Source organism: Anolis carolinensis, unplaced genomic scaffold, assembly GCF_035594765.1.
Source record: "Anolis carolinensis isolate JA03-04 unplaced genomic scaffold, rAnoCar3.1.pri scaffold_15, whole genome shotgun sequence".
Lineage (NCBI taxonomy): Eukaryota > Metazoa > Chordata > Lepidosauria > Squamata > Dactyloidae > Anolis > Anolis carolinensis.
The window spans coordinates 6,530,275-6,557,141 of NW_026943826.1; the positions used below are offsets into that span (position 1 = coordinate 6,530,275).

Below are 26,867 nucleotides of genomic sequence, written 5' to 3' on the forward strand. Positions count from 1 at the left end.
AATGATGAATGGTCACGAGTTTTCTTGTTTTTCTGTCCAAATTGTCCAGTTCCGCCTGTGTCCAGTTTATGATGCCAGCAGTATATCTTATGACAGGTATGGCCCAGGTGTTTATGGCCTTGATGGTGTTGCCTCCATTGAGCTTGCTTTTGAGAATTTTTCTGACCCTTTGTGTGTATTCGTTACTGACCACAGTTTTCACATGTTCATGCTTGATGTTGTCCAGCTGTAATATGCCCAGATATTTATAGGCCTCTGGTTGGTGATACTTTATTGTTTGGCCATTAGGCATATTTATGCCCTCACTTATTATTATTATTATTATTATTATTATTATTATTATTATTATTATTATTGTTATTATTATTATGCCTACCTTTTACAGCATAAAACATGAGAAAGTTACATTAAAATTAAAATAGACATAGAAAATAGGCAAAGTTAAGACACAGCATCCAAAAAGCAAAGTCTAAGGCCGATCCAGAGTCAATTGCACGATTTCAAGTAAACTAATGGCACAACTACTTCTCAAAGGCTTGTTCCCAAAGCCAGGTTTTCTCTCTCTTTCGGATGATCACATTCACACTTGCCTCCAACAGACAAAGAGTCCTTTCTCCCACCCTGGACATCATTCCACAGATATATATAAACCCCACTTCCGTAGTTTCCAACAGGCCTCACAAACTCTGAGGATAGAAGTGGCGAAGAAGTGCCATAGAAGTGGGCGAAACATCAGGAGAGAATGCTTCTGGAACAGCAACCAAACAACAACAAAGGCGGGCTATTAGGATCATTTCTCCTGCCGTTGGGAAGCGGCAGCTGTGCCGCGTGCTCCCTTCCCCCTCGCTGCTTTTTATCTGCCAGTCGAAGCTGAGAAAGACAGATTCACTTCCATTTCTAATTAGCTGCCAGATTATAGTCTTGTATTTTACAACTGACTTGGGAGCTACTGTACCAAATTGGATTTACTGTAGAGCTGACGAAGGCTTTGCGGATGACCTCTGCCGGGCTGCAAGAAAGGAAGAAGGGATGAGTAAGCAGAGCAGCGTTGTCTTCTTGGATCCCTGATGGGATCTTGCGGGCGTTTGGAAAGGCGTCTTGCACATTGCTGGGAGTAAGGTGACCGTGGATCCCGTTTGGCTTGTTCTTGGCCCAGCGTGGCCTCCTTCTCCTTGCTCCCGACACCTTTCCAGGATCAGCGGGACAATCTTAGGAATACCCATTTTACCTTGACAAATCGAAGGAAAAGCTGGCTCTGGCTCATGAATGGGACAAATTGATTGAAGTCAAAAATCAGAAACTCCTCAAAGCACAGCAGACAAAAAATCAGTACAAGAAAGCCGCACTACAAACTAGAGCTGACAGCTGGCACAACAAAACATTGCATGGAAAGTTCCTTGACAAAATTGAAGGAAAAGCTGACAAGGAGAAGACCTGGCTCTGGCTCACAAATGGGACCCTGAAGAAGGAGACAGAAGGCCTGATCCTTGCAGCCCAGGAGCAAGCCATCAGGACAAAGGCAATTAATAATAATAATAATAATAATAATAGAAGACCTGGCTCTGGCTCACAAATGGGACCCTGAAGAAGGAGACAGAAGGCCTGATCCTTGCAGCCCAGGAGCAAGCCATCAGGACAAAGGCAATTAATAATAATAATAATAATAATAATAGAAGACCTGGCTCTGGCTCACAAATGGGACCCTGAAGAAGGAGACAGAAGGCCTGATCCTTGCAGCCCAGGAGCAAGCCATCAGGACAAAGGCAATTAATAATAATAATAATAATAATAATAATAATAGAAGACCTGGCTCTGGCTCACGATTGGGACCCTGAAGAAGGAGACAGAAGGCCTGATCCTTGCAGCCCAGGAGCAAGCCATCAGGACAAAGGCAATTAATAATAATAATAATAATAATAATAATAATAATAATAATAATAATAGAAGACCTGGCTCTGGCTCACGAATGGGACCCTGAAGAAGGAGACAGAAGGCCTGATCCTTGCAGCCCAGGAGCAAGCCATCAGGACAAAGGCAATTAATAATAATAATAATAATAATAATAATAATAATAATAAAAGACCTGGCTCTGGCTCACGAATGGGACCCTGAAGAAGGAGACAGAAGGCCTGATCCTTGCAGCCCAGGAGCAAGCCATCAGGGCAAAGGCAATTAATAATAATAATAATAATAATAATAATAATAATAATAATAATAATAGAAGACCTGGCTCTGGCTCACGAATGGGACCCTGAAGAAGGAGACAGAAGGCCCGATCCTTGCAGCCCAGGAGCAAGCCATCAGGACAAAGGCAATTAATAATAATAATAATAATAATAATAATAGAAGACCTGGCTCTGGCTCACGAATGGGACCCTGAAGAAGGAGACAGAAGGGCTGATCCTTGCAGCCCAGGAGCAAGACATCAGGACAAAGGCAATTAATAATAATAATAATAATAATAATAATAATAGAAGACCTGGCTCTGGCTCACGAATGGGACCCTGAAGAAGGAGACAGAAGGCCTGATCCTTGCAGCCCAGGAGCAAGACATCAGGACAAAGGCAATTAATAATAATAATAATAATAATAATAATAATAATAATAATAGAAGACCTGGCTCTGGCTCACGAATGGGACCCTGAAGAAGGAGACAGAAGGCCTGATCCTTGCAGCCCAGGAGCAAGACATCAGGACAAAGGCAATTAATAATAATAATAATAATAATAATAATAATAATAATAATAATAATAGAAGACCTGGCTCTGGCTCACGAATGGGACCCTGAAGAAGGAGACAGAAGGCCTGATCCTTGCAGCCCAGGAGCAAGCCATCAGGACAAAGGCAATTAATAATAATAATAATAATAATAATAGAAGACCTGGCTCTGGCTCACGAATGGGACCCTGAAGAAGGAGACAGAAGGCCTGATCCTTGCAGCCCAGGAGCAAGACATCAGGACAAAGGCAATTAATAATAATAATAATAATAATAATAATAATAATAATAATAGAAGACCTGGCTCTGGCTCACGAATGGGACCCTGAAGAAGGAGACAGAAGGCCCGATCCTTGCAGCCCAGGAGCAAGCCATCAGGACAAAGGCAATTAATAATAATAATAATAATAATAATAATAATAATAATAATAGAAGACCTGGCTCTGGCTCACGAATGGGACCCTGAAGAAGGAGACAGAAGGCCTGATCCTTGCAGCCCAGGAGCAAGACATCAGGACAAAGGCAATTAATAATAATAATAATAATAATAATAATAATAATAATAATAATAATAGAAGACCTGGCTCTGGCTCACGAATGGGACCCTGAAGAAGGAGACAGAAGGCCTGATCCTTGCAGCCCAGGAGCAAGCCATCAGGACAAAGGCAATTAATAATAATAATAATAATAATAATAATAATAATAATAATAGAAGACCTGGCTCTGGCTCACGAATGGGACCCTGAAGAAGGAGACAGAAGGCCTGATCCTTGCAGCCCAGGAGCAAGCCATCAGGACAAAGGCAATTAATAATAATAATAATAATAATAATAATAATAATAATAATAATAGAAGACCTGGCTCTGGCTCACGAATGGGACCCTGAAGAAGGAGACAGAAGGCCTGATCCTTGCAGCCCAGGAGCAAGACATCAGAACAAAGGCCATTCAGGCCAAGATTGAAAAATCAGCTGATGACCCAAAATGCAGACTGTGCAGGAAAGCTGACGAAACCATTGATCACATCCTCAGTTGGTGTAAGAAAATCGCACAGACAGACTACAAACAGAGGCCCAAATGATTCATTGGAACTTATGCCGCAAGTACCACCTCCCAGCAGCAAAGAACTGGTGGGATCACAAACCTGCAAAAGTATTGGAGAATGAGCACGCAAAGATACTGTGGGACTTCCGAATCCAGACTGACAAAGTTCTGGAACACAACACACCAGACATCACAGTGGTGGAAAAGAAAAAGATTTGGATCATTGATCATCAATCCTCTGTTGGGAGGTGTTAGCTGACCCTGATGGTTTCCCATCTGGAATTCTTTTGTTTTCTGAGCGTTGTTCTTTATTTACTTTATTTACGATCCTGCCTGGGTACCTATTGATCTACTCACACTCTGGGGGTTGGTGCTCATCTCCATTTCTAGGCCGAAGAGCCGGCGTTGTCCGTAGACACCTCCAAGGTCATGTGGTCGGCATGACTACATGGAGTGCCGTTACCTTCCCGCTGGAGCGGTACCTATTGATCTACTCACATTTGCATGTTTTCGAACTGCTAGGTTGGCAGGAGCTGGGGCTAACAGTGGGCGCTCATTCCGCTCCTTGAATTTGAACCTGGCACCTTTCGGTCTGCAAGTTCAGCAGCTCAGCTCTTTAACACACTGTGCCACCTCCAGGGGCCCATTATTATTATTATATTATTAGCATAGTACAATACTGGTAATAAATTACTATATTATACTATATCAATGGGACCCGATTCGATTTTCACTTGGCTTAAGGATTGGGATGGAAAGCAACCACTGCTGCGGAGAAACGCTGCATGATAACGGGCCGGAAAATATGCCTTTTCCAAAGCTGTTTTCCTCTGCTTCTCCCTCTGGCTTGGCAAGTAGCAATTAGATTAATGCCGCAATTTGAGAATGTCAAAGCCATGCGCCGGGTTCCTATCCCCGGTGCAGGGCTGTAATTTGGCAAGTATGTTCCAGCTTGGCACGCTCTGCCTTTTCCACTCAGCGAAAAGCCAAATCAAAATAATAAGGGGTTCTCATGTCAGGAAAGCGAGCGGCGTTGTCTCTCCCCTCGGTGCGGAAGTGTCGCTTTGCAGAAGGACTTTGTGTCCGGATCTGACTTTGCGGCCGTGTCCGTGTTGTCATAAGGGCACGGCCTTTTCCTGGAGAGGACTGAAACAATAACCCGGCCAGGGCCGAAATCAAACTCGCCACACAGTTGAATTCATTCCTGGCCGGGAATGATAGGAGCCAGACAGCTTTGGAGGGATAAACTAGAACTTTCTGGCTAGATGTTTCCAACCCAATTCTGCCATGCAGGACACAATCCAAGCACTCCCAACAGATGGGCCACCCAGCCTCTCAATACTAAAACTAATAATAATAATAATAACATCATCATTATCATCATCATCATACAATCCTAAGGTTTGGAGTGACCCCTAAGGATCATCCAGATCAACTTCCTTCTACCATGCAGGAGGACACAATCCAACCACTCCTGACAGATGGCCATCCAATATCTGCACAATAATAATACACATCGAATCATAGCATCAGACAGTTAGGAGACACCCCTAAAGGCCATCCAGTCCAACCCAATTCTGCCATGCAGGACACAATCCAAGCACTCCCAACAGATGGCCACCCAGCCTCTCAATACTACTACTACTACTACTACTAATAATAATAATAATAATAATATCAACAACATCATCATCATACAATCCTAAGGTTTGGAGTGACCCCTAAGGATCATCCAGATCAACTTCCTTCTACCATGCAGGAGGACACAATCCAACCACTCCTGACAGATGGCCATCCAATATCTGCACAATAATAATACACATCGAATCATAGCATCAGACAGTTAGGAGACACCCCTAAAGGCCATCCAGTCCAACCCAATTCTGCCATGCAGGACACAATCCAAGCACTCCCAACAGATGGCCACCCAGCCTCTCAATACTACTACTACTACTACTACTACTACTAATAATAATAATAATAATATCAACAACATCATCATCATACAATCCTAAGGTTTGGAGTGACCCCTAAGGATCATCCAGATCAACTTCCTTCTACCATGCAGGAGGACACAATCCAAGCACTCCTGACAGATGGCCATCCAGCCTCTACATAATAATGATGATGGTGAAGATGATGATGATGATGATAATAGAAGCATAGAATCCAAGAGTTTGGAGAGACCCCTAAGGGCCATCCAGCCCAACCCTTTCTACTATGCAGCAGGACGCAATCCAAGCATTCACAACACATGGACAACGTATAAATACTATACAATACTACACAGGGACATAGACCCCCTCTACTCTCACCACTTTCACAGGACACAAACAACCAAATGCATACTAAACATAAAAACAACCATACAACAGACATGCAATACCATCACTACCTCAACAAGTTCTCACCAACACCACCAGACAACCCCACAGCAACGCGTGGCCGGGCACAGCTAGTATAGATATAAAGCAGTGGTTCTCAACGTTCCTAATATGTATGTACTAGCTGTGCCTGGCCACGCGTTGCTGTGGCAAAGTAGTGGTGCTATTGGTTAAAAAATTTTGTGTAATTTTTATTTGATGTTATTTGCAATTTTTTATTAATTTTATTGTAAGTTATCTTTTTATTTATTATATTTTATTATTTTCTTGTATTATTTTTTAGTTATTTTCTGTTATTATAGTATTTTATTGTATTAATTTTTTTTAGTGTTTTTAATTATTTTTTTTAGTTTTTTTAGTGTTTTTATTGGGTTGCTAGGAGACCAAGTTGGAGGAGCATAGCCTTCTAACTGGCAACAATTGGATAAAAGCAATTATTCCTCTCTCTCTAATTAGGACTTTATTTTTCTTTTCTTTTTGTTGTATCAACCTAGAGGCGTGGATGATGGGTTGTGTTGTCAAATTTCGAGGTTGGGGGGGGCCTGTAGTTTTGTTGTTTTGTGGGTCGCCGTGATGCCATCACTGTTTTATATATATAGATGTTTGTTCTTCAAAGGCTCATACATGGCTTCATGAATCAGGACCAAGCTTGGTATACCTACCCTTCACTATTCAACTTAAAACACTGGTGGGTTTTGCTTAGAAATCCACCCTGTTTAAGGGTCTGGCACACAAAAGAAACAGATAGGTATGTATGTACACAGCACTTAGATGCAGCCACAAGAGGGCAGCATATAGATATAAAGCAGTGGTTCTCAACGTTCCTAATATGTATGTATGTTTGTTCTTCAAAGGCTCATACATGGCTTGATGGATCAGGACCAAGTTTAGTATACCTCCCCTTCACTATTCAACTTAAAATACTGGTAGGGTTTTGCTTAGAAATCCCACTCTGTTTAGGGGTCAGGCCCACAAAACAAACAGATAGGTATGTACACAGCACTTACACGCAGCCACAAGAGGGCAGCATATAGATATAAAGCAGTGGTTCTCAACCAAACTTGGCACACAGAACTCCCATGACCAACAGGAAATACTGGAAGGGTTTGGTGGGCATTGACCTGGAGCTTGGGAGTTGTAGTTCACCTATATCCAGAGAGCACTGTGGACCCAAACAATGATGGATCTGGACCAAACTTGGCACAAATACTCAATATGTTCAAATTTGAACAGTGGTGGAGTTTGAGGGAAAATAGACCTTGACATTTGGGAGTTGTCAATGCTGGGATTTATAGTTCACCAGATCCATAGAAACAATTCCAAAGCATTCTGGGTGGGGTGAGTATTTTTTTTAAAAAATTGTACGGCAGCGCTAGGAAAACATAGCAAAGGGATGCAGAAGGGTCGGCCCTTTTCCTGTGGCTCTCAAAGGAAAGGCAACTTTAGAAAAACAAATCCATTACGGCAGGCGTTTTAAGGCCGTGCCTCCAATTGTTTTCTATATATATATATATATATATATATATATATATATATATATATACACACTAGCTGTGCCCGGCCACGCATTGCTGTGACAAAGTGGTGGTTGTATTGGTTAAAAGTTGTTGTGGAATTTTTATTTGACGTTATTTGTATTTTTTAATTAACTTTATTGTAAATTATCTTTTTTATTTATTATATTTTATTGTTTTGTTGTATTGTTTTTAGTTATTTTGTTATAGTATTTTATTGTATTAATTTTTTAGTTTTTTATTATTTTTTATTGTATTATTTGTATTTATTTTATTTTTTATTCTTTTATTAACACTGGGCTGAGCGGGTTGCTAGGAGACCAAGTGGGCAGAGCTTAGACTTCTAAGTGGCAGCAATTGGATAAAAACAATTATTTCTCTCCCTCTAATTAGGACTTTATTTTTCTTTGCTTTTTGTTGTATCAACCTAGAGGCGTGGATGATGGGTTGTGTTGTCAAATTTCGAGGTTGGGGGGCCTGTAGTTTTGTTGTTTTGTGGGTCGCCGTGATGCCATCACTCTTTTATATATATATATATATATATATATATATATATATATATATATAATTTTCTATTGATATAATACATTGAAAGTGGAGGAACATATTGATTATAGTGCAGGAAAGGAGAGGAAAAGAAAGAGAACAAAGAGAAAGAGAGAAATAAAAATAACAATAAAAAAGTGCAGTTTGACTTTCCATCTTGGGTTCGAAGAGTTTCTAAACCTCATAAATTAGTTGTCAGTTTTCTTCGCCTCCTTTTGATTGCAACCTTATCGTTTTATATGCAGGATAAGTCTATTGTGAGCTCCATTTTTCTTTTTCTCATGAACTTTGTGAAGTTTGTCCCATCCGTTTTGATTTTCCTTTCTCTTTATCTTGTATGTTAAATTGTCCATTTGTATTATATCTAGTACTAGCTGTGCCCGGCCACGCGTTGCTGTGGCAAAGTGGTGGTGGTATTGGTTAAAAATTGTTGTGTAATTTTTATTTGACGTTATTTGCAATTTTTTTAATTAATTTTATTGTAAGTTATATTTTTATTTTTTATATTTTATTATTTTATTGTATTATTTTTAGTTATTTTCTGTTATTATAGTATTTTATTGTATTAATTTTTAGTGTTTTTTATTATTTTTTATTGGGTTGCTAGGAGACCAAGTTGGAGGAGCTTAGCCTTCTAACTGGCAGCAATTGGATAAAAGCAATTATTCCTCTCTCTCTAATTAGAACTTTATTTTTCTTTTCTTTTTGTTGTATCAACCTAGAGGCATGGATGATGGGTTGTGTTGTCAAATTTTGAGGTTGGGGGGCCTGTAGTTTTGTTGTTTTGTGGGTCGCCGTGATGCCATCACTCTTTTATACAGTTTATATAGATTTTAGTTAGCCATTCCTCAGCAGTTTTTTCTCCCAACCTGGACATGATTCCACAGATATACAAACCTCCCTTGCCTTGATTAGCATGGAATAGCCTTGCAGTTTCAAAGCCTGGCTGCTTTCTGCCTAGGGGGATCCTTTGTTGGGAGGTGTTAACTGCTCCTAATTGTTTCCTGCCTGAAATTCCCCTGTTTTCTGAGTGTTGTTCTTTATTTACTGTCCTGATTTTAGAGTTTTTTTTAATACAGTAGAGTCTCACTTATCCAACATAAATGGGCCGGCAGAACGTTGCATAAGCGAATATGTTGGATAATAAGGAGGGATTAAGGAAAAGCCTATTACACATCAAATTAGTTTATGATTTTACAAATTAAGCACCAAAACATCATGTTATACAACAAATTTGACAGAAAAAGTAGTTCAGTACTCAGTAATGCTATGTAGTAATTACTGTATTTACGAATTTAGCACCAAAATATCACGATATATTGAAAACATTGACTACAAAAATGCGTTGGATAATCCAGAACGTTGGATAAGTGAGACTCTACTGTACTATTTTCCTGTATTATTTATTATTATTATTGCATTTATTATTTCACTCTATTTATTATTACATGTATCATTTTCCATTATTATTATTATTATTACATGTATTATTTTACTCTATTATTATTAAAAGGATACATAAGCACATTTACATTGAAGAAGATGAGAATAATGATTTGATCAGAGTTGGACAGTCTTATCTTTAATTTGAGCTTGATGTAAATATTCAAAAACATTTAACCTACTGATGCCTCAATTAATGTAATTTTATTGGTACAGTAGAGTCTCACTTATCCAACTTAAATGGGCCGGCAGAATGTTGGATAAGCGAATATGTTGGATAATAAGGAGGCATTAAGGAAAAGCCTATTAAACATCAAATTAGGTTATGCTTTTACAAATGAAGCACCAAAACATCATGTTAGACAACAAATTTGGCAGAAAAAATAGTTCTATACACAGTAATGCTATGTAGTAATTACTGTATATATGAATTTAGCACCAAAATATCACGATATATTGAAAACATTGACTACAAAAATGCGTTGGATAATCCAGAACGTTGGATAAGTGAGACTCTACTGTACTATTTTCCTGTATTATTTATTATTATTATTGCATTTATTATTTTATTCTATTTATTATTACATGTATTATTTTACTCTATTATTATTAAAAGGATACATAAGCACATTTACATGGAAGAAGATGAGAATAATGATTTGATCAGAGTCGGACAGTCTTATCTTAAATTTGAGCTTGATGTAAATACAGTAGAGTCTCATTTATCCAACGTAAACGGGCCGGCAGAATGTTGGATAAGTGAGACTTTACTGTACTTGTATTATTTTACTCTATTATTATTATGATTATCCATACTTTTGAGGATTATTATTATTAGTAGTAGTAGTAGTACATTTATTATTTCACTCTGATATTATTATTATTATTGCATTTATTATTTTACTCTATTTATGATTACATGTATTATTTATGATTACATGTATTATGATCAGAGTTGGACAGTCTTATCTTAAATTTGAGCTTTATGTAAATATTCAAAAACATTTAACCTACTGATGCCTCAATTAATGTAATTTTATTGGTACAGTAGAGTCTCACTTATCCAACATTCGCTTATCCAACGTTCTGGATTATCCAACGCATTTTTGTAGTCAATGTTTTCAATATATTTTGATATTTTGGTGCTAAATTCGTAAATACAGTGATTACTACGTAGCATTGCTGCGTACTGAACTACTTTTTCTGTCAAATTTGTTGTATAACATGATGTTTTGGTGCTTAATTAGTAAAATCATAACCTAATTTGATGTTGAATAGGCTTTTCCTTAATCTCTCCTTGTTATCCAACATATTTGCTTATCCAACGTTCTGCTGGCCCGTTTATGTTGGATAAGTGAGACTCTACTGTATCTATTTTTATTTCTGAAATTTACCAACCTCGGCGATGTAATATCACGATGTATTGAAAACATTGACTACAAAAATGCGTTGGATAATCCAGAACGTTGGATAAGTGAGACTCTACTGTACTCGTAGCCAGATGTTGTTCGTTTTCGTGGTTTCTTCCTTTCTGTTGCTTGTAGATTTCAGTGGCTTCTCTGTGTAGTCTTGACATGGTGGTTATTATTTACAATCAGGGCCAGCTAATAGGAAGGAGCCTGAGGTTGTTAGGAATTGTGGGAGTTGAAGTCCAAAACACCTGGAAGGGCCCAAGTTCGCTCACGCCTAGTATAAATCCATCCAAACCTGGATTCTCATTGGAGTCCAGACTGGGGCTATTCTACCGGGAGCTCAAGGCTCTCTTTTCACAAAACGAAACGCACACATCTACAACTTCCTGGCTTTGTTTACGCAGCACTGCCAGCGTTTTTCTGTTTCCCTCTCACCCACTTGAAAGCCGAACTGGCTCTCCCATGTTTTCGGTGCTTGTCAAGGCACGTCACAGAGCCAGCGTTGGTTGGCTCGGCAAGCCGGGGAAACTCACCAAAAGGACGAGAGTGGGGTGGCGTGAGGGACAATTTATAGGAGTTGTAGGGACTGGGATGTATAGTTCACCTGCTCACTTGGCTCACAGAACCCCCGTGACCAGCAAAAAATATTGGAGGGATTTATAGGAGTTGTAGTTCACCTACATCCAGAGCAGGGGTCCCCAAACTAAGGCCCGGGGGCCGGATGCGGCCCTCCGAGGTCATTGACCTGGCCCCCGCCCTCAGTTTTATAATATAATATATTGTATATAGATATAATATTGATAATAATATTATAATGTAATACAATATAACACTAATAATAATACCATATAATAATATTAATTATATATTCTATATTACATATAATATTACTAATAATATTACAGTATAGTGGTATAGTTCAATATAGTAATATATAATGCTAATATTGTGCTATGCTAATAATATAATACAGTAGAGTCTCACTTATCCAACATAAACGGGCCGGCAGAATGTTGGATAAGCGAATATGTTGGATAATAAGGAGGCATTAAGGAAAAGCCTATTAAACATCACATTAGGTTATGATTTTACAAATGAAGCACCAAAACATCATGTTAGGCAACAAATTTGGCAGAAAAAGTAGTTCAATATGCAGTAATACTATGTAGTAATTACTGTATTTATGAATTTAGCACCAAAATATCACAATATATTGAAAACATTGACTACAAAAATGCGTTGGATAATCCAGAACGTTGGATAAGCGAGTGTTGGATAAGTGAGACTCTACTGTATATTGTATGTACATATAATTTGTAAGCCACTCTGAGTCCCCTTTGGGGTGAGAAGGGTGTGATATAAATGTAGTAAATAAATGCAGTAAATAATAAATAATAAATACATTTTAGACTTAGGCTCACCCAAAGTCTGAAATGACTTGAAGGCACACAACAATAACAACAACAACAACCCTAATTAACTTGACTATCTCATTGGCCAGAAGCAGGACCACACTTCACATTGAAATCCTGATAAATGTATGTTGGTTAAAATTGTTTTTATTTTTAAATATTGTATTATTCTTTCATTGTTCTTGTTGTTGTTGTTGTTGTTGTTTTTGCACGACAAATAAGACATATGCAGTGTGCATCGGAATTTGTTTGTATTTTTTTTTAAATGATAATCTGGCCCCTCAACAGTCTGAAGGATTGTGGACCGGCCCTCGGCTTTAAAAGTTTGGGGACCCCTGATCCAGAGCATACTATGAACCCAAACAATGATGGATCCGGACCAAACTTGGCATGCATCCCCGATGTGTCCATATTTGAATACTGGTGGGTTTTCACAGCAATTGGCCTGGGCATTTTGTAGTTGTATGTACTGGGATGTATAGTTCACCTGCAATCAGGGCCGTAGCCAGAAAAAAATTTCGGGAGGGGTTTTGAAAATTTCGGGGGGGGGGGGGTTTAACCCCTAGCACACACCTCTCCCCGCTACAAACCTGTCAATATCTGCTTGAAATAGTGCCTGGAGGGACTCTTGATGTTTTGCGTCTCATAGACTTAGCATGGGGATTTGGTTAACCAGTTAAAATTCATGAGTAAACCAGGTTTTTTTTATAACCTGAAAAATTTCGGGGGGGGGGGGGGTTGAACCCCGAAACCCCCCCCCCCCCCTCGCTACAGGCCTGCCTGCAATCAATGAGCACTCTGAACCCCACCAAGGATGGAATTGGTCCAAACTTAGCAAACAGAGTCGCCATGACCAGCAAAGAATACTGGAGGTCTTAGGGGAAAATTCACCTTGATTTGCGGGAGTTGTAGTTCACCTACATCCAGAGAGCACTGTGAACCAAAACACCAGTGCTGGATCTGGACCCAACTTGGCATGCATTCCTGATATACCAAAATTTGATTATTGGAGGGGTTTGGTGGAAAGTGACCTTCCTTTCTGGAAGTTGTAGTTCACACACAATCAGAGAAATTGTGACGTCCACTAATGGTGGATCTGGACCAAACATGGCACACAGAACCCCAATGGCTAACTCAACCTATTGGAGGGGTTTGAGGGGACTGGCTCACCATAGTGGGAGTTGTAGTTCACCCTACAGCCAGAGACACTGTGACATCCACTGATGATGGACCTGGACCTAACTCAACACACAGAACCCCCATGACTAACTCAACCTATTGGAGGGGTTTGAGGGGACTGGCTCACCATAGTGGGAGTTGTAGTTCACCCTACAGCCAGAGACACTGTGACATCCACTGATGATGGACCTGGACCTAACTCAACACACAGAACCCCCATGACTAACTCAACCTATTGGAGGGGTTTGAGGGGACTGGCTCACCATAGTGGGAGTTGTAGTTCACCCTACAGCCAGAGACACTGTGACATCCACTGATGATGGACCTGGACCTAACTCAACACACAGAACCCCCATGACTAACTCAACCTATTGGAGGGGTTTGAGGGGACTGGCTCACCATAGTAGGAGTTGTAGTTCACCCTACAGCCAGAGACACTGTGACATCCACTGATGATGGACCTGGACCTAACTCAACACACAGAACCCCAATGACTAACTCAACCTACTGGAGGGCTCTGAGGGGACTGGCTCACCATAGTAGGAGTTATAGTTCACCCTACAGCCAGAGACACTGTGATGTCCACTGATGATGGACCTGGACCAAACATGGCACACAGAACCCCAATGACTAACTCAACCTACTGGAGGGCTCTGAGGGGACTGACTCACCATAGTGGGAGTTGTAGTTTACCCTACAGTCGGAGAGCACACTCAACCCCATTGATGACGCATCCAGAGAAAACTTGCCCGACTTAACAAATATTAAGTACTGATGTGAGTTGTAGTTGTGTATTTTGTAAAATTAAAAATTGATTTTTTCAAATAATCCGAGCAATGCTGGGTACCAAAGCTAGTCTATATATATAAAAGGGTAATGAAATTTCGGCCTAGGACAAAACAACAAAACTACACATCCCAGAAACACTAAACTTGGCAGCACAACCCCTCATCCATGCCTCTACGTTCATACAACAAAAAGAAAAGAAACATAAAGTCCTAATTAGAGGGAGAGGAATAATTGTTTTTATCCAATTGCTGCCAGTTAGAAGGCTAAGCTCTGCCCACTTGGTCTCCTAGCAACCCACTCAGCCCAGGGGACAGGCAGAGTTAGGCCTCATTTAGGCCTCTTCCACAGATTATCTGATTTTAACTGGATTATATGGCAGTGTAGACTCAAGGCCCTTCCACACAGCTATATAACCTAGAATGCCAAGGCAGATAATCCACAGTATCTGCTTTCAACTGGATTATCTTGAGTCCCCACTGCCACATAATCCAGTTCGGTGTGGATTTTATACAGTTGTGTAGAAGGGGCCACATATAATCCAGTTCTAAGCAAATAATACAAAAATATAAATATAATATACTAGCTATGCCCGGCCACGTGTTGCTGTGGCAAAGTGGTGGTGGTATTGGTTAAAAATTGTTGTGTAATTTTTATTTGACTTTATTTGCAATTTTTAAATTAATTTTATTGTAAGTTATATTTTTATTTATTACATTTTATTATTTTCTTGTATTATTTTTAGTTATTTTCTGTTATTATAGTATTTTATTGTATTAATTTTATTTAATAATATTTAATAATTTAATTTATTATTTTTTATTGGGTTGCTAGGAGACCAAGTTGGAGGAGCTTAGCCTTCTAACTGGCAGCAATTAGATAAAAGCAATTATTCCTCTCTCTCTAATTAGGACTTTATTTTTCTTTTCTTTTTGTTGTATCAACCTAGAGGCGTGGATGATGGGTTGTGTTGTCAAATTTTGAGGTTGGGGGGGCCTGTAGTTTTGTTGTTTTGTGGGTCGCCGTGATGCCATCACTCTTTTATATATATAGATAAAAATGACAGGGGTATAATAATACAGAATAATATAATCTCTAAAATCAGGACAGTAAATAAAGAACCACACTTTGAAAACAGGGGAATTCCAGACAGGAAACAATCAGGGCCAGCTAACATCTCCCAACAAAGGAGTCCCCAGGGAGGAAACAACCAGGCTTTGAAGCTGCAAGGCCATTCAGTGTTAATCAAGGTGACTAATTACAACATTCATACTTGCTTCCACAAATAAAAACCCACTTATGACTATGCCACAGCAACGCGTGGCCGGGCACAGCTAGAATATCATATAATAATTTGGGTCTCCCTTCTCTGGGCATCTCCCATCTTGCCAGAATCCTTCTTGAATTGCTTTGCCCACCAATCCAAGGTGTCGAGGAAGTTGAGCTCTTGTAAGCTGTCTGTTCCACGAGGGCATAATGTGCGTGTGAGGCATGCCGGTTGGTGCCCAAGGTTGGCAGGCATCAAAGGGATCTTTAGTTCCCGCTCTGAGGGCGCATGGCATTGGCTCCGGACCGAACAGCCCTGCCGAACAAGGCGAGCGTGTTGCTCATTTGCTGGGAAGCGACCCACCCACCACCGTTTGCGCTCGGCTGAATGCAAACTATTGCTGACACGAGCTTTCACAACATTCCCAACTCTGTTGTGTCCGGGCGAATCACCAGTTAGTTTATGCCCTGAAACATGTTGGGCGTTCAGCCTCTCTGGCGTGATTCTTCAAAATGATCTTTGGTCTATCCGCTTCAGGTGACAAGGCAAAATCCCTTTATGATTCCAAACCTTTTCAGGCTAGAACTCCCTGAATGGCTCAGTGATATGGAATTCTGGGTGTTAGAATTTGAATAGGGTGCATCTACACTGTAGAATTAATGCACTTTAGAAACTAACTATACACAGATCCTGTTGGATTATGGATGTATGTGTATGAAATGTAAATCAAGTGTTTCTGCTGTTTTGCAAGAGTGTGTGTTTCAGTAGTGATGTTTTTATTGTTGGGATAATTGTGTTATTGTTTTGTTATTGTTATTATATTGTTGTATCGGGCAAGGCCCCATGTAAGCTGCCCCGAGTCCCTTCGGGGAGATGGGGCGGGGTATAAAAATAAAGTTATTATTATTATTATTATTATTATTATTATTATTATTATTATTATTATTATTAACAGCAAGCTATTTAGACTGACAGCCTGCTGTTGACCTATCAGGCATGATTTCCGGCCTTGAACTTCCTTCATACTGAGGAATGTGCTTTCTTATCTCTGTGAGTGTTGAGCTGGTGCTTGCCGAGGCAAGAGGCTATAGAAGAATGCCAGCTCAGAGCGATGGCTTTTGCTCTGCTTTGTAAATATGTATTATAGATATTGAAATAAATGTTTGGACTTCAGACTACAGATGTGTTTGAGTCTGACATTGAACAGAGGAATTGGTGTGGCAGACGATTGCATCAGGGTGCTGGAGCAGATGATTGATGGAGCTTGGAGAAACCCACCCAGCTCGCACCCTGACCTCCACGCCGACAGATCCCTGGGGAGGCAGCCAGTGGTTCTGCCAAAGTGTTACAGATTATTGGGAGGATGGATTATGACCTATTAGGATCATAACGTATTGAGTAGCAGAGTTTCCAAAGTGTTATTTATCTATTCTTCATAGATATCTTGTTTCTATTTCATGCTCTCAGCAGACAAAGTTTCAAACAGACTTTTAAAATAACAACTTTGTTTACTCGTAACTTCATGTATTTAAAGATACAGGTACATTTCTTGTCAGGTTATACCTTAAAATGTTTCAGTTTGTATCTTTAACTTATAGTACAGCTCTTTATCATAACTGCCCACTTCCATCGGACTCAAGCCTCAACATCTTCTGACTTCTAACATTGGCTTCTGTACTCTAACAGACCCAAATCTCAGCTTCTTCTAACTTCTAACATTTGCTTCCGTACTCTAACAGACTCAAGCCTCAACGTCTTCCGACTCCTAACACCGGCTTCTGCACTCTAACCGAATCAAGCCTCAACATCTTTTAACTTCTAACATTGGCTTTTGTACCTAACAGACTCAAGCCTCAACGTCTTCTAACTTCTAACATTGGTTTCTGTACTTTAACAGACTCAAGCCTCAACGTCTTCTAACTTCTAACATTGGTTTCTGTACTCTTAACAGGCTCAAACCTCAACATCTTTTAACTTCTAACATTGGCTTTTGCACCTAACAGACTCAAGCCTCAACGTCTTCTAACTTCTAACATTGGTTTCTGTACTTTAACAGACTCAAGCCTCAACGTCTTCTAACTTCTAACATTGGTTTCTGTACTCTAACAGGCTCAAACCTCAACGTCTTCTAACTTCTAACATTGGCTTTTGTACCTAACAGACTCAAGCCTCAACATCTTCCAACTCCTAACATTGGCTTCTGTACTTTAACAGACTCAAGCCTCAACGTCTTCCAACTTCTAACATTGGTTTCTGTACTCTAACAGGCTCAAGCCTCAACATCTTTTAACTTCTAACATTGGCTTTTGTACTTAACAGACTCAAGCCTCAATGTCTTCCAACTTCTAACATTGGTTTCTGTACTCTAACAGGCTCAAACCTCAGCGTCTTCTAACTTCTAGCATTGGCTTCTGTACCTTAACAGACTCAAGCCTCAACGTCTTCCAACTCCTAACATTGGCTTCTGTACCCTAACAGACTCAAGCCTCAACGTCTTCTAACTTCTAACATTGGCTTCTGTACCCTAACAGACTCAAGCCTCAACATCTTCTGACTTCTAACATAGTCCTCTTCACTCTAACAGACCCAAGCCCCAACCACTGCTTCAAGTTCATAGGGCTAACAAAACTGTAAACTAAAGACGACATACACTTCAGGCAATAAATCGACATATTACAAAACAGACAAAACATTAAATTGAGGAGGCTTGAGAAGGTTGCTAGCCCCAACACAGATGTTATTTTTTCAAGAAAGACTTTGTAAATGAGTCGTTTTTACAACAGTTAGTTCCTGGCTGTGAAAAGTGATTGAGCCATGTTGTCTTGTAAAGTACTATATATTTTTGTGCATGAAGTGTACATTGTCTCTCTTGGACTGTCTGAAAGCAAAGTTGTCACTATTTCAGGTGGGCAGTTTTGGATGTGGGATGCTCAACTTGTCTCCCAGCCCTGATGTTTCTCCTACTTCTTTCCCCGCAGGGTGGTAAAGGAAGAGATCTCCGATGACAATGCAAGGCTGCCGTGCTTCAACGGACGCGTCGTGTCCTGGGTATGTTGGATCTAATCTTATTGTTTGGGCTGTATATAGTCAAAGGTGCCCAGAAAGCATTATTGGGGTTCCTTCTCTTGTTTTGGTCATTTTGGAGTAGTTTGTAGATTCAAATTGGGAGTGGTTTGTAGATTCTCCACGCAAGGTTAGATGGCGTGTGCCGGTTTGCGTTTGACGCATGCGCAGATCAATCTTTTCTGTTTTTTGGCTTTTTTGGGTCCCGGTTCGGTTCCAGATGTTGGGTTTTGTTGTAGGAACCTAGCGGCAAGGCTGCTGGGTTCTGTTGCCAAGTTTCGAGGTTCTGGGGCATTTAGTTTTGTTGCTTACTTCTAGGCCCCCAGGCCATTACCTTTTTATATAGAGAGATATTTATATTACATGTAATATTACTCATAATATTACAATATAGTGTTGTAGTACAATATAGACATTTATAATGCTTATATTGTGCTATGTTAATAATATAATATATTGTATGTACACATCACTTGTAAGCCATCCTGAGTCCCCTTTGGGGTGAGAAGGACGGGATATAAATGTTGCTAATAAATAAATAAATAAATAAAAGTGGTTATGAAAATGAGAAAGTTTGGAAAAGTTACTTTTGGAAGTCAACAGATCCTAACAAGTTCCCAGGCAGCATGGTCATAGGCTGGCTGGATCATGCTTGGAGTACAAGTATGAAAAACGAACTTTTAAAAAGTTGCTGTGAGTTTTCCGGGCTGTATGGCCATGTTCCAGAAGCATTCTCTCCTGAAGTTTCGCCCACATCTATGACAGGCAGCCTCAGAGCTTGTGAGGTCTGTTTGGAAACTAGACAAGTGGAGTGTGTGTGTGTGTGAGATACATATAAATATATAAATTATATAAATTTATATGTGAGATACATATAATTATATAAATTATATATAATAAATTATAAATTATATATAATTTATAAATATATAAATTATATAAATTATATAAATATATATAAATATAAGTTCAAAGCAGATATTGTGGAATTTTCTGCCTTGATATTCTGGGATATATGGCTGTGTGGAAGGGCCTTAGTATTCATTTGTAAGTGAATTTTCTATTGGAGTTGTTTTATGAATGTTATTTTACTGGTACTGTTTTAATTATATATGCTGTTGTATTGTTTTATCTCTTGATCGGGCTTGGTCCTCATGTGAACCGCTCCGAGTCCCCTCGGGGAGATGGAAGCGAGTTATAAATAAAGTATTATTATTATTTGAAACACAATAAGATGAGTCCACAGCAGACACTCTGCTGGCTATTGTATTGGATCACACGTCAGACCCTTCCCAAGTATCTAGGACTGTGTGATGTATTATTATTAATATTATTATTTAAAACACAACAAGATGAGTCACAGCAGACACTCTGCTGGCTGTTGAATTGGATCACATGCCGGACACTTCCCAAGTGTCTAGGACTATGTGATGTATCGGCAAATAATGCGTGCAGATCTCTATTATTATTATTATTATTATTATTATTATTATTATTATTATTATTATTATTATTGAGATAGGGCAGTGTTGGGGTAGGAGGATCCAAGAGTCCAGAGCTTCACTTTGGCCAAGGAACGCAATGACTCCATTGGGAGACTTTCTTCGTAAGCCATTATTATTATTATTATTATTATTATTATTATTATTATTATTATTATATAGTATTATTATATTAGAGACAGGACAGTGTCAGGCTAGGAAGAGTCAAAGAGGCTGGAGCTTTGATCAAGGATTATTATTATTATTATCATCATTACAGATTCCAACTGTGAATTTTTAAATACCATTTATATTTAATTCCGTTTTAGTGTTTGTAGATTTGTAGATTTTAAACTGTGCCAAAAGGCTTTTTGATGTAAGCCACTTTGAGTCTCCTTGTTGAAGAGAAAAGCGGGGTATAAATAAAGCTGGCCAATGGCAACACTCACACATTATTATTATTATTGACACAAAGACAGAGCATGACACAGCAAACGAGGTCTATATGCTGGATTTCGTATCACAAAATCACAAGTCGAACACTTCCCAAGTGTCTAGGACTGTGTGATGTATTTTCAGATGATGCGCGCAGATCCCAGTCGGGTGGCCTTTTGCAGTTGGCAGGTCGTAATTTGCCGGCTGAGATCTTTTGGCACGGCACCCAGTGTGCCCATCACCACCGGGACCACATGCACTGGTTTCTGCCAGAGTCTTTGAAGTTCAATCTTGAGGTCCTGATAGCGGCTGAGTTTTTCCTGTTGTTTTTCGTCAATGCGACTGTCACCTGGGATGGCAACATCAATGATCCAAACCTTTTTCCTTTCCACAACTGTGATGTCTGGTGTGTTGTGTTCCAGAACTTTGTCAGTCTGGATTCGGAAGTCCCACAGTATCTTTGCGTGCTCATTTTCCAAGACTTTTGCAGATTTGTGATCCCACCAGTTCTTTACTGCTGGAAGGTGGTACTTGAGGCATAAGTTCCAATGAATCATTTGGGCCACATAGTTGTGCCTCTGTTTGTAGTCTGTCTGTGCAATTTTCTTACAGCAGCTGAGGGTATGATCAATGGTTTCGTCAGCTTCCTTGCACAGTCTGCATTTTGGGTCATCAGCTGATTGTTCGATCTTGGTCTTAATGGCCTTTGTTCTGATGTCTTGCTCCTGGGCTGCAAGGATCAGGCCTTCTGTCTCCTTCTTCAGGGTCCCATTCGTGAGCCAGAGCCAGGTCTTCTCCTTATCAGCTTTTCCTTCGATTTTGTCAAGGAACTTTCCATGCAATGTTTTGTTGGACCAGCTGTCAGCTCTAGTTTGTAGTGCAGTTTTCTTGTACTGGTTTTTTGTCTGCTATGCTTTGAGGAGTTTCTGATTTTTGACTTCAATCAAAGCAGGTTCCTCACTTTGCTGAGAGCTGTGCTGGCAGTAGTGTAACTACCAGCAGGTCCAACCAAGCCAGAGACGTCTCAGCTGAGGAGACCCATTAGCATTATGGAGAATCAACCAAAATGAAGTCTATACTGGCTCTCTAACCCATTAGCATTATGGAGAATCAACCAAAATGAAGTCTATACTGGCTCTCTAACCCATTAGCATTATGGAGAATCAACCAAAATGAAGTCTATACTGGCTCGGTCGTCGCCCAGGATAAAAAGGACTGTGGTGGATGCTGCCAATTCTGGACATCCATTGACATGTGGGCTACAGAATCAAAATACAAATGAACAGCCACAGAAGTGGCAGAAATATACAATGCCAGAAAACCGCACAATTATTATTATTATTATTATTATTATTATTATTATTATTATTATTATTATTATTTTATTATGACACAGCAAACAAGATAGACATGCTGGATTTCGTATCACAAAATCACAAGTTGAACACTTCCCAAGTGTCTAGGACTGTGTGATGTATTTCCGGATGATGCGTGCAGATCCCAGCAGGGTGGCCTTTTGCAGTTGGCAGATCGTGATTTTGTCATTATTATTATTATTATTATTATTATTATTATTATTATTATTATTACTATTAGGTTGCTGTGAGTTTTCCAGGCTGTATGTATCCTGTCTGGAATTCCCCTGTATTCTGAGTGTTGCTAGGTTGGCAGAAGCTGGGGCTAACAGCAGGAGCTCACCCTGCTACCCGAGTTCAAACCACCAACCTTGCAGTCAGCAAGCTCAGCAACTCAGTGGTTCAACCCACTGCACCACCGGGTCTTTTATTGTATTTATTACTTATTTATTTACAGTATTTATATCTCGCCCTTCTCATCCGGAGGGGGACTCAGAGCGGCCTTACAGATTGGCAGCAATTTGACGCCACAGACAGACATATAATAAAATAATTCTATTCTGGTTGAGGCTGATTTGAGTGTCGTCTTTGTCCATTTCGCGATCCAGCCGGTTTCGTGCAAATAATAATAATTCCAAAAAGCTTTCCACAATGGCCTTCCCCAGTGGGCGGTGGATTATGGAGCCAACGTATCTCGGCATGGTGCCTCTCAATCCGGGACAGGGTTGAATAGGGATTGTTCAAAACGTGGAGATGGGCGGCAGGGGAGTGCACATGTGCAACCGCACAAAAGGAGAGTCGGTAGGTGTTTAATTCCCCGCCCCGATGGAGAAAAAGAAGCCTGACATCACCGCGAGCCAATCGGGAGCCCACCGCGCCAGTCCCAAACGACAAATGGGATTTTAAAAATAAATAAATAAGTAAATAAAGGAAAAGACGGTCCGTTATGGCAATCTCTTTTTCGGGGTGACAAGGGCGGAGGGGAAAGGAACTGACAATGGCCAACCCACTGAGGCTGGACAGTCAAGAGTAAAATGAGAGCCGTCAAAAACCTAAGCATCCATTGTGTTTTTCCATATACGCAAAATGCCGCTCCTTGCGAAGAAAAGGGCGCCAAATAACTGGGCTTGGTCCCGATCCCGTGAGGCCAACCTCGCAGGGAAAAGGAATGCAAAGGAAGGGCGAGCCAGGAGCCAAGTGCAAGTGGGATTGACCAAAAAGGTTGGGCAAAGGCAAACCCATGATCCATGGATGAACTGCTCCCTCCTATGGGATACAAGGATGTGTAGTTGAAAAAGGAGTGTTTCAAATCCTCCTCCCGCGAGCAACAAATTACAATCGCCAGCATCTCCAGGTTCATCGTGGTTAAGTGGAGAGCTGTATATTATCGCAGACAATACATGGCCAGGTGGACAAGGGTAGAGTAAAGGCAGTCCCAATGTTCCAGTGGAAAGTTCCAAAAACTAATAATAATAATAATAATAATAATAATAATAATAATAATAATAATAATAACTCTTACAAGTAAAACAAGCCGTCAAAGAAGAAGAACATGCCCTGGTAGAATATGTAAAGCCAGTATAGACTTCGTTTTGGTTTGATTCTCCATAATGCTAATGGGTTAGGTGCTCTTAGTTCCACTCCTCAGCTGAGACCTCTCTGGCTTGGTTGGACCTGCCGGTAGTTACACTACTGCCAGCACAGCTCTCAGCAAAGTGAGGAACCTGCTTTGATTGAAGTCAAAAATCAGAAACTCCTCAAAGCATAGCAGACAAAAAACCAGTACAAGAAAACCGCACTACAAACTAGAGCTGACAGCTGGCACAACAAAACACTGCATGGAAAGTTCCTTGACAAAATTGAAGGAAAAGCTGATAAGGAGAAGACCTGGCTCTGGCTCACGAATGGGACCCTGAAGAAGGAGACAGAAGGCCTGATCCTTGCAGCCCAGGAGCAAGACATCAGGACAAAGGCAATTCAGGCCAAGATCGAAAAATCAGTTGATGACCCAAAATGCAGACTGTGCAAGGAAACCGATGAAACCATTGATCATATCCTCAGGTGCTGTAAGAAAATCGCACAGACAGACTACAAACAGTGGCACAACTATGTGGCCCAAATGATTCATTGGAACTTATGCCTCAAATACCACCTCCCAGCAATAAAGAACTGGTGGGATCACAAACCTGCAAAAGTATTGGAAAATGAGCACGCAAAGATACTGTGGGACTTCCGAATCCAGACTGACAAAGTTCTGGAACACTACACACCAGACATCACAGTTGTGGAAAAGAAAAAGGTTTGGATCATTGATGTTGCCATCCCAGGTGACAGTCGCATTGACGAAAAACAACAGGAAAAACTCAAGACTGAACTTCAAAGACTCTGGCAGAAACCAGTGCAGGTGGTCCCGGTGGTGATGGGCACAGTGGGTGCTGTGCCAAAAGATCTCAGCCGGCATTTGGAAACAATAGGCATTGACAAAATTACCGTCTGTCAACTGCAAAAGGCCACCCTATTGGGATCTGTACGCATCATCCAAAAATACATCACACAGTCCTAAATGCTTGGGAAGTGTTCGACTCGTGATTTTGTGATACAAAATCCAGCATATCTATCTGTTTGTTGTGTCATACAATAAAATAATAATATAACATTCCGCTTCTCTCTGTGGCTTGAGCACAACTCATGTGGCCTCTGGAAGCATTGAGCGTCCAGTTCTTCTTTATTTTTCACAGGACACCCTTAGTATCTGCAGGGTTTTGGTTGAATTGGTTCAATTGATACATTACATCGTGCCCACTTCTTCCCTGGCTTCTGTTTCTAACTCCCTTCTTGCTTTTGACTCTTTCAGCTGGTCCTGGCAGAAAGCGCTCATTCGGACGCCGGTTCTCAATGCACCGAAAGCCACCCCGACCTTCTTCCTCCTCCCCTTGAAAGAACCGGAGGCATCGGAGACTCCCGGCCGCCCTCCTTCCAGTAAGGCTCTTCCTAATCCATTGATTCCCAACCTTTATTTGACCTGGGTCCACTCTCCAACATTAGTACCAAAAGGGTTACAAATCAGTTTTTGGTGAACTTCAGATTCGGTTTGATTATCTGGGGTGCTGATTCAGAAAACTGCATTGGATAGACCACATCAGCTCTAGTTTCTGATACAGAATAGTTGACATTCAGTAGTCGCCATCTGCTCGTCTGCAGAAAACCATATTTAATAATCTAGAGCTGATGTGGTCTATCCAATGCAATTTTCTGAATCAGCACCCCAAATAACCCCCGAACGAAGACACCAAGAAAGCTGCATTGGATAGACCACATCAGCTCTAGTTTCTGATACAGAACATATGCCATCCAGTAGTTGCCATCTGTTCGTCCACAGAAAACTATATTTAATAATCTAGAGCTGATGTGGTCTATCCAATGCAATTTTCTGAATCAGCACCCCAAATAACCCCTGAACGAAGACACCAAGAAAGCTGTATTGGATAGACCACATCAGCTCTAGTTTCTGATACAGAACATATGCCATCCAGTAGTTGCCATCTGTTCGTCCACAGAAAACTATATTTAATAATCTAGAGCTGATGTGGTCTATCCAATGCAATTTTCTGAATCAGCACCCCAAATAACCCCTGAATGAAGACACCAAGAAAGCTGTATTGGGTAGACCACATCAGCTCTAGTTTCTGATACAGAACATATGCTATCCAGTAGTTGCCATCTGTTCGTCCGCAGAAAACCATATTTAATAATCTAGAGCTGATGTGATCTATCCAATGCAATTTTCTGAATCAGCATCCCAAGTAACCCCTGAATGAGGACACTACGAAAGCTGCATTGGATAGACCACATCAGCTCTAGTTTCTGATCCAGAACATATGCCATCCAGTAGTCGCCATCTGTTTGTCCACAGAAAACCATATTTAATAATCTAGAGCTGATGTAGTCTATCCAATGCAATTTTCTGAATCAGCACCCCAAATAACCCCAGGAACAGGCCTAAAAATGAAGAAAGAAAGGCGTCCCCGCTTCCAGACACCAGGTGGAACTGGAGGAGGAGGAGAAGCAGCAGTCAGGAGGCTTGTTCTTGTGTCTTTCATGGATAGTCAACCTCTCCCCTCCTGACATTCCAAATGCGTCGGCACTAAGAGTGTTTTGTAAGACCAGTCTCTCTCCTTGCAATGGTGTAGTAACGGTGAGACCGTGGACCATATTTTAGTTCTTGGGGATCATTGGTGGTCCAGAGACTACAGGGTGGGAACCACTGAATCTATAGTCCAGAGCGTTATTTTATGCTCTAAGGAGCTCAGGATTGCCTCTGAAAAATTCAGAGTGAGTGCCTCTCCCACCGCCCCTGTACTTGGACAGTGAGCTACTATGCTGTGGAATGCTTTTTCCCATTTGGATCAGGATCCAAAACTATTTTAACAGATCGGAGGGTTGGGCCAAAACAAACAGTAAATGAATTTTAACAGGGAGATATGTACGCTGTTACGCTTCAGCAGAAAAAATTAAAATGCAAAGATAGGTGACATATAGAACCATAGAATCATAGAGACATGTGGGCCATACAGTCCAACCCTATTCTGCCAAGAAGCAGGAAACTTATATTCAAAGCATCCCTGACAGATGGCCATCCAACCTCTGTTTCAAAGCCTCCACCACACTCTGATGCAGAGAGTTCCACTGCTGAACAGCTCTCCCAGTGAGGAAGTTCTTCGTAATATTCAGTCCCTTTCTTTATAGTCCAACCAGAACCTCATTTCTTCTGGTGGGGGTTGATTCCCATCTTCTCTCCTTAATATTTCTTCGATAAATTTCTTCCCTAT

At 40.5% G+C, this 26,867-nt stretch overlaps 1 protein-coding gene across 3 annotated transcripts in view; it reads left to right on the plus strand.

Annotated features, from left to right (window-relative positions):
* dvl1 (dishevelled segment polarity protein 1) overlaps nucleotides 1-26,867 on the plus strand; it is a 91,077-nt gene that overhangs the window by 12,166 nt on the left and 52,044 nt on the right. For all 3 annotated transcript variants that reach the window (XM_062965850.1, XM_062965849.1, XM_062965852.1), the window contains exons 2-3: nucleotides 18,683-18,752; nucleotides 24,893-25,017. In XM_062965850.1, coding sequence (XP_062821920.1) covers nucleotides 18,683-18,752; nucleotides 24,893-25,017 — 195 coding nt within the window. The remainder of the gene's footprint in view (nucleotides 1-18,682; nucleotides 18,753-24,892; nucleotides 25,018-26,867) is intronic.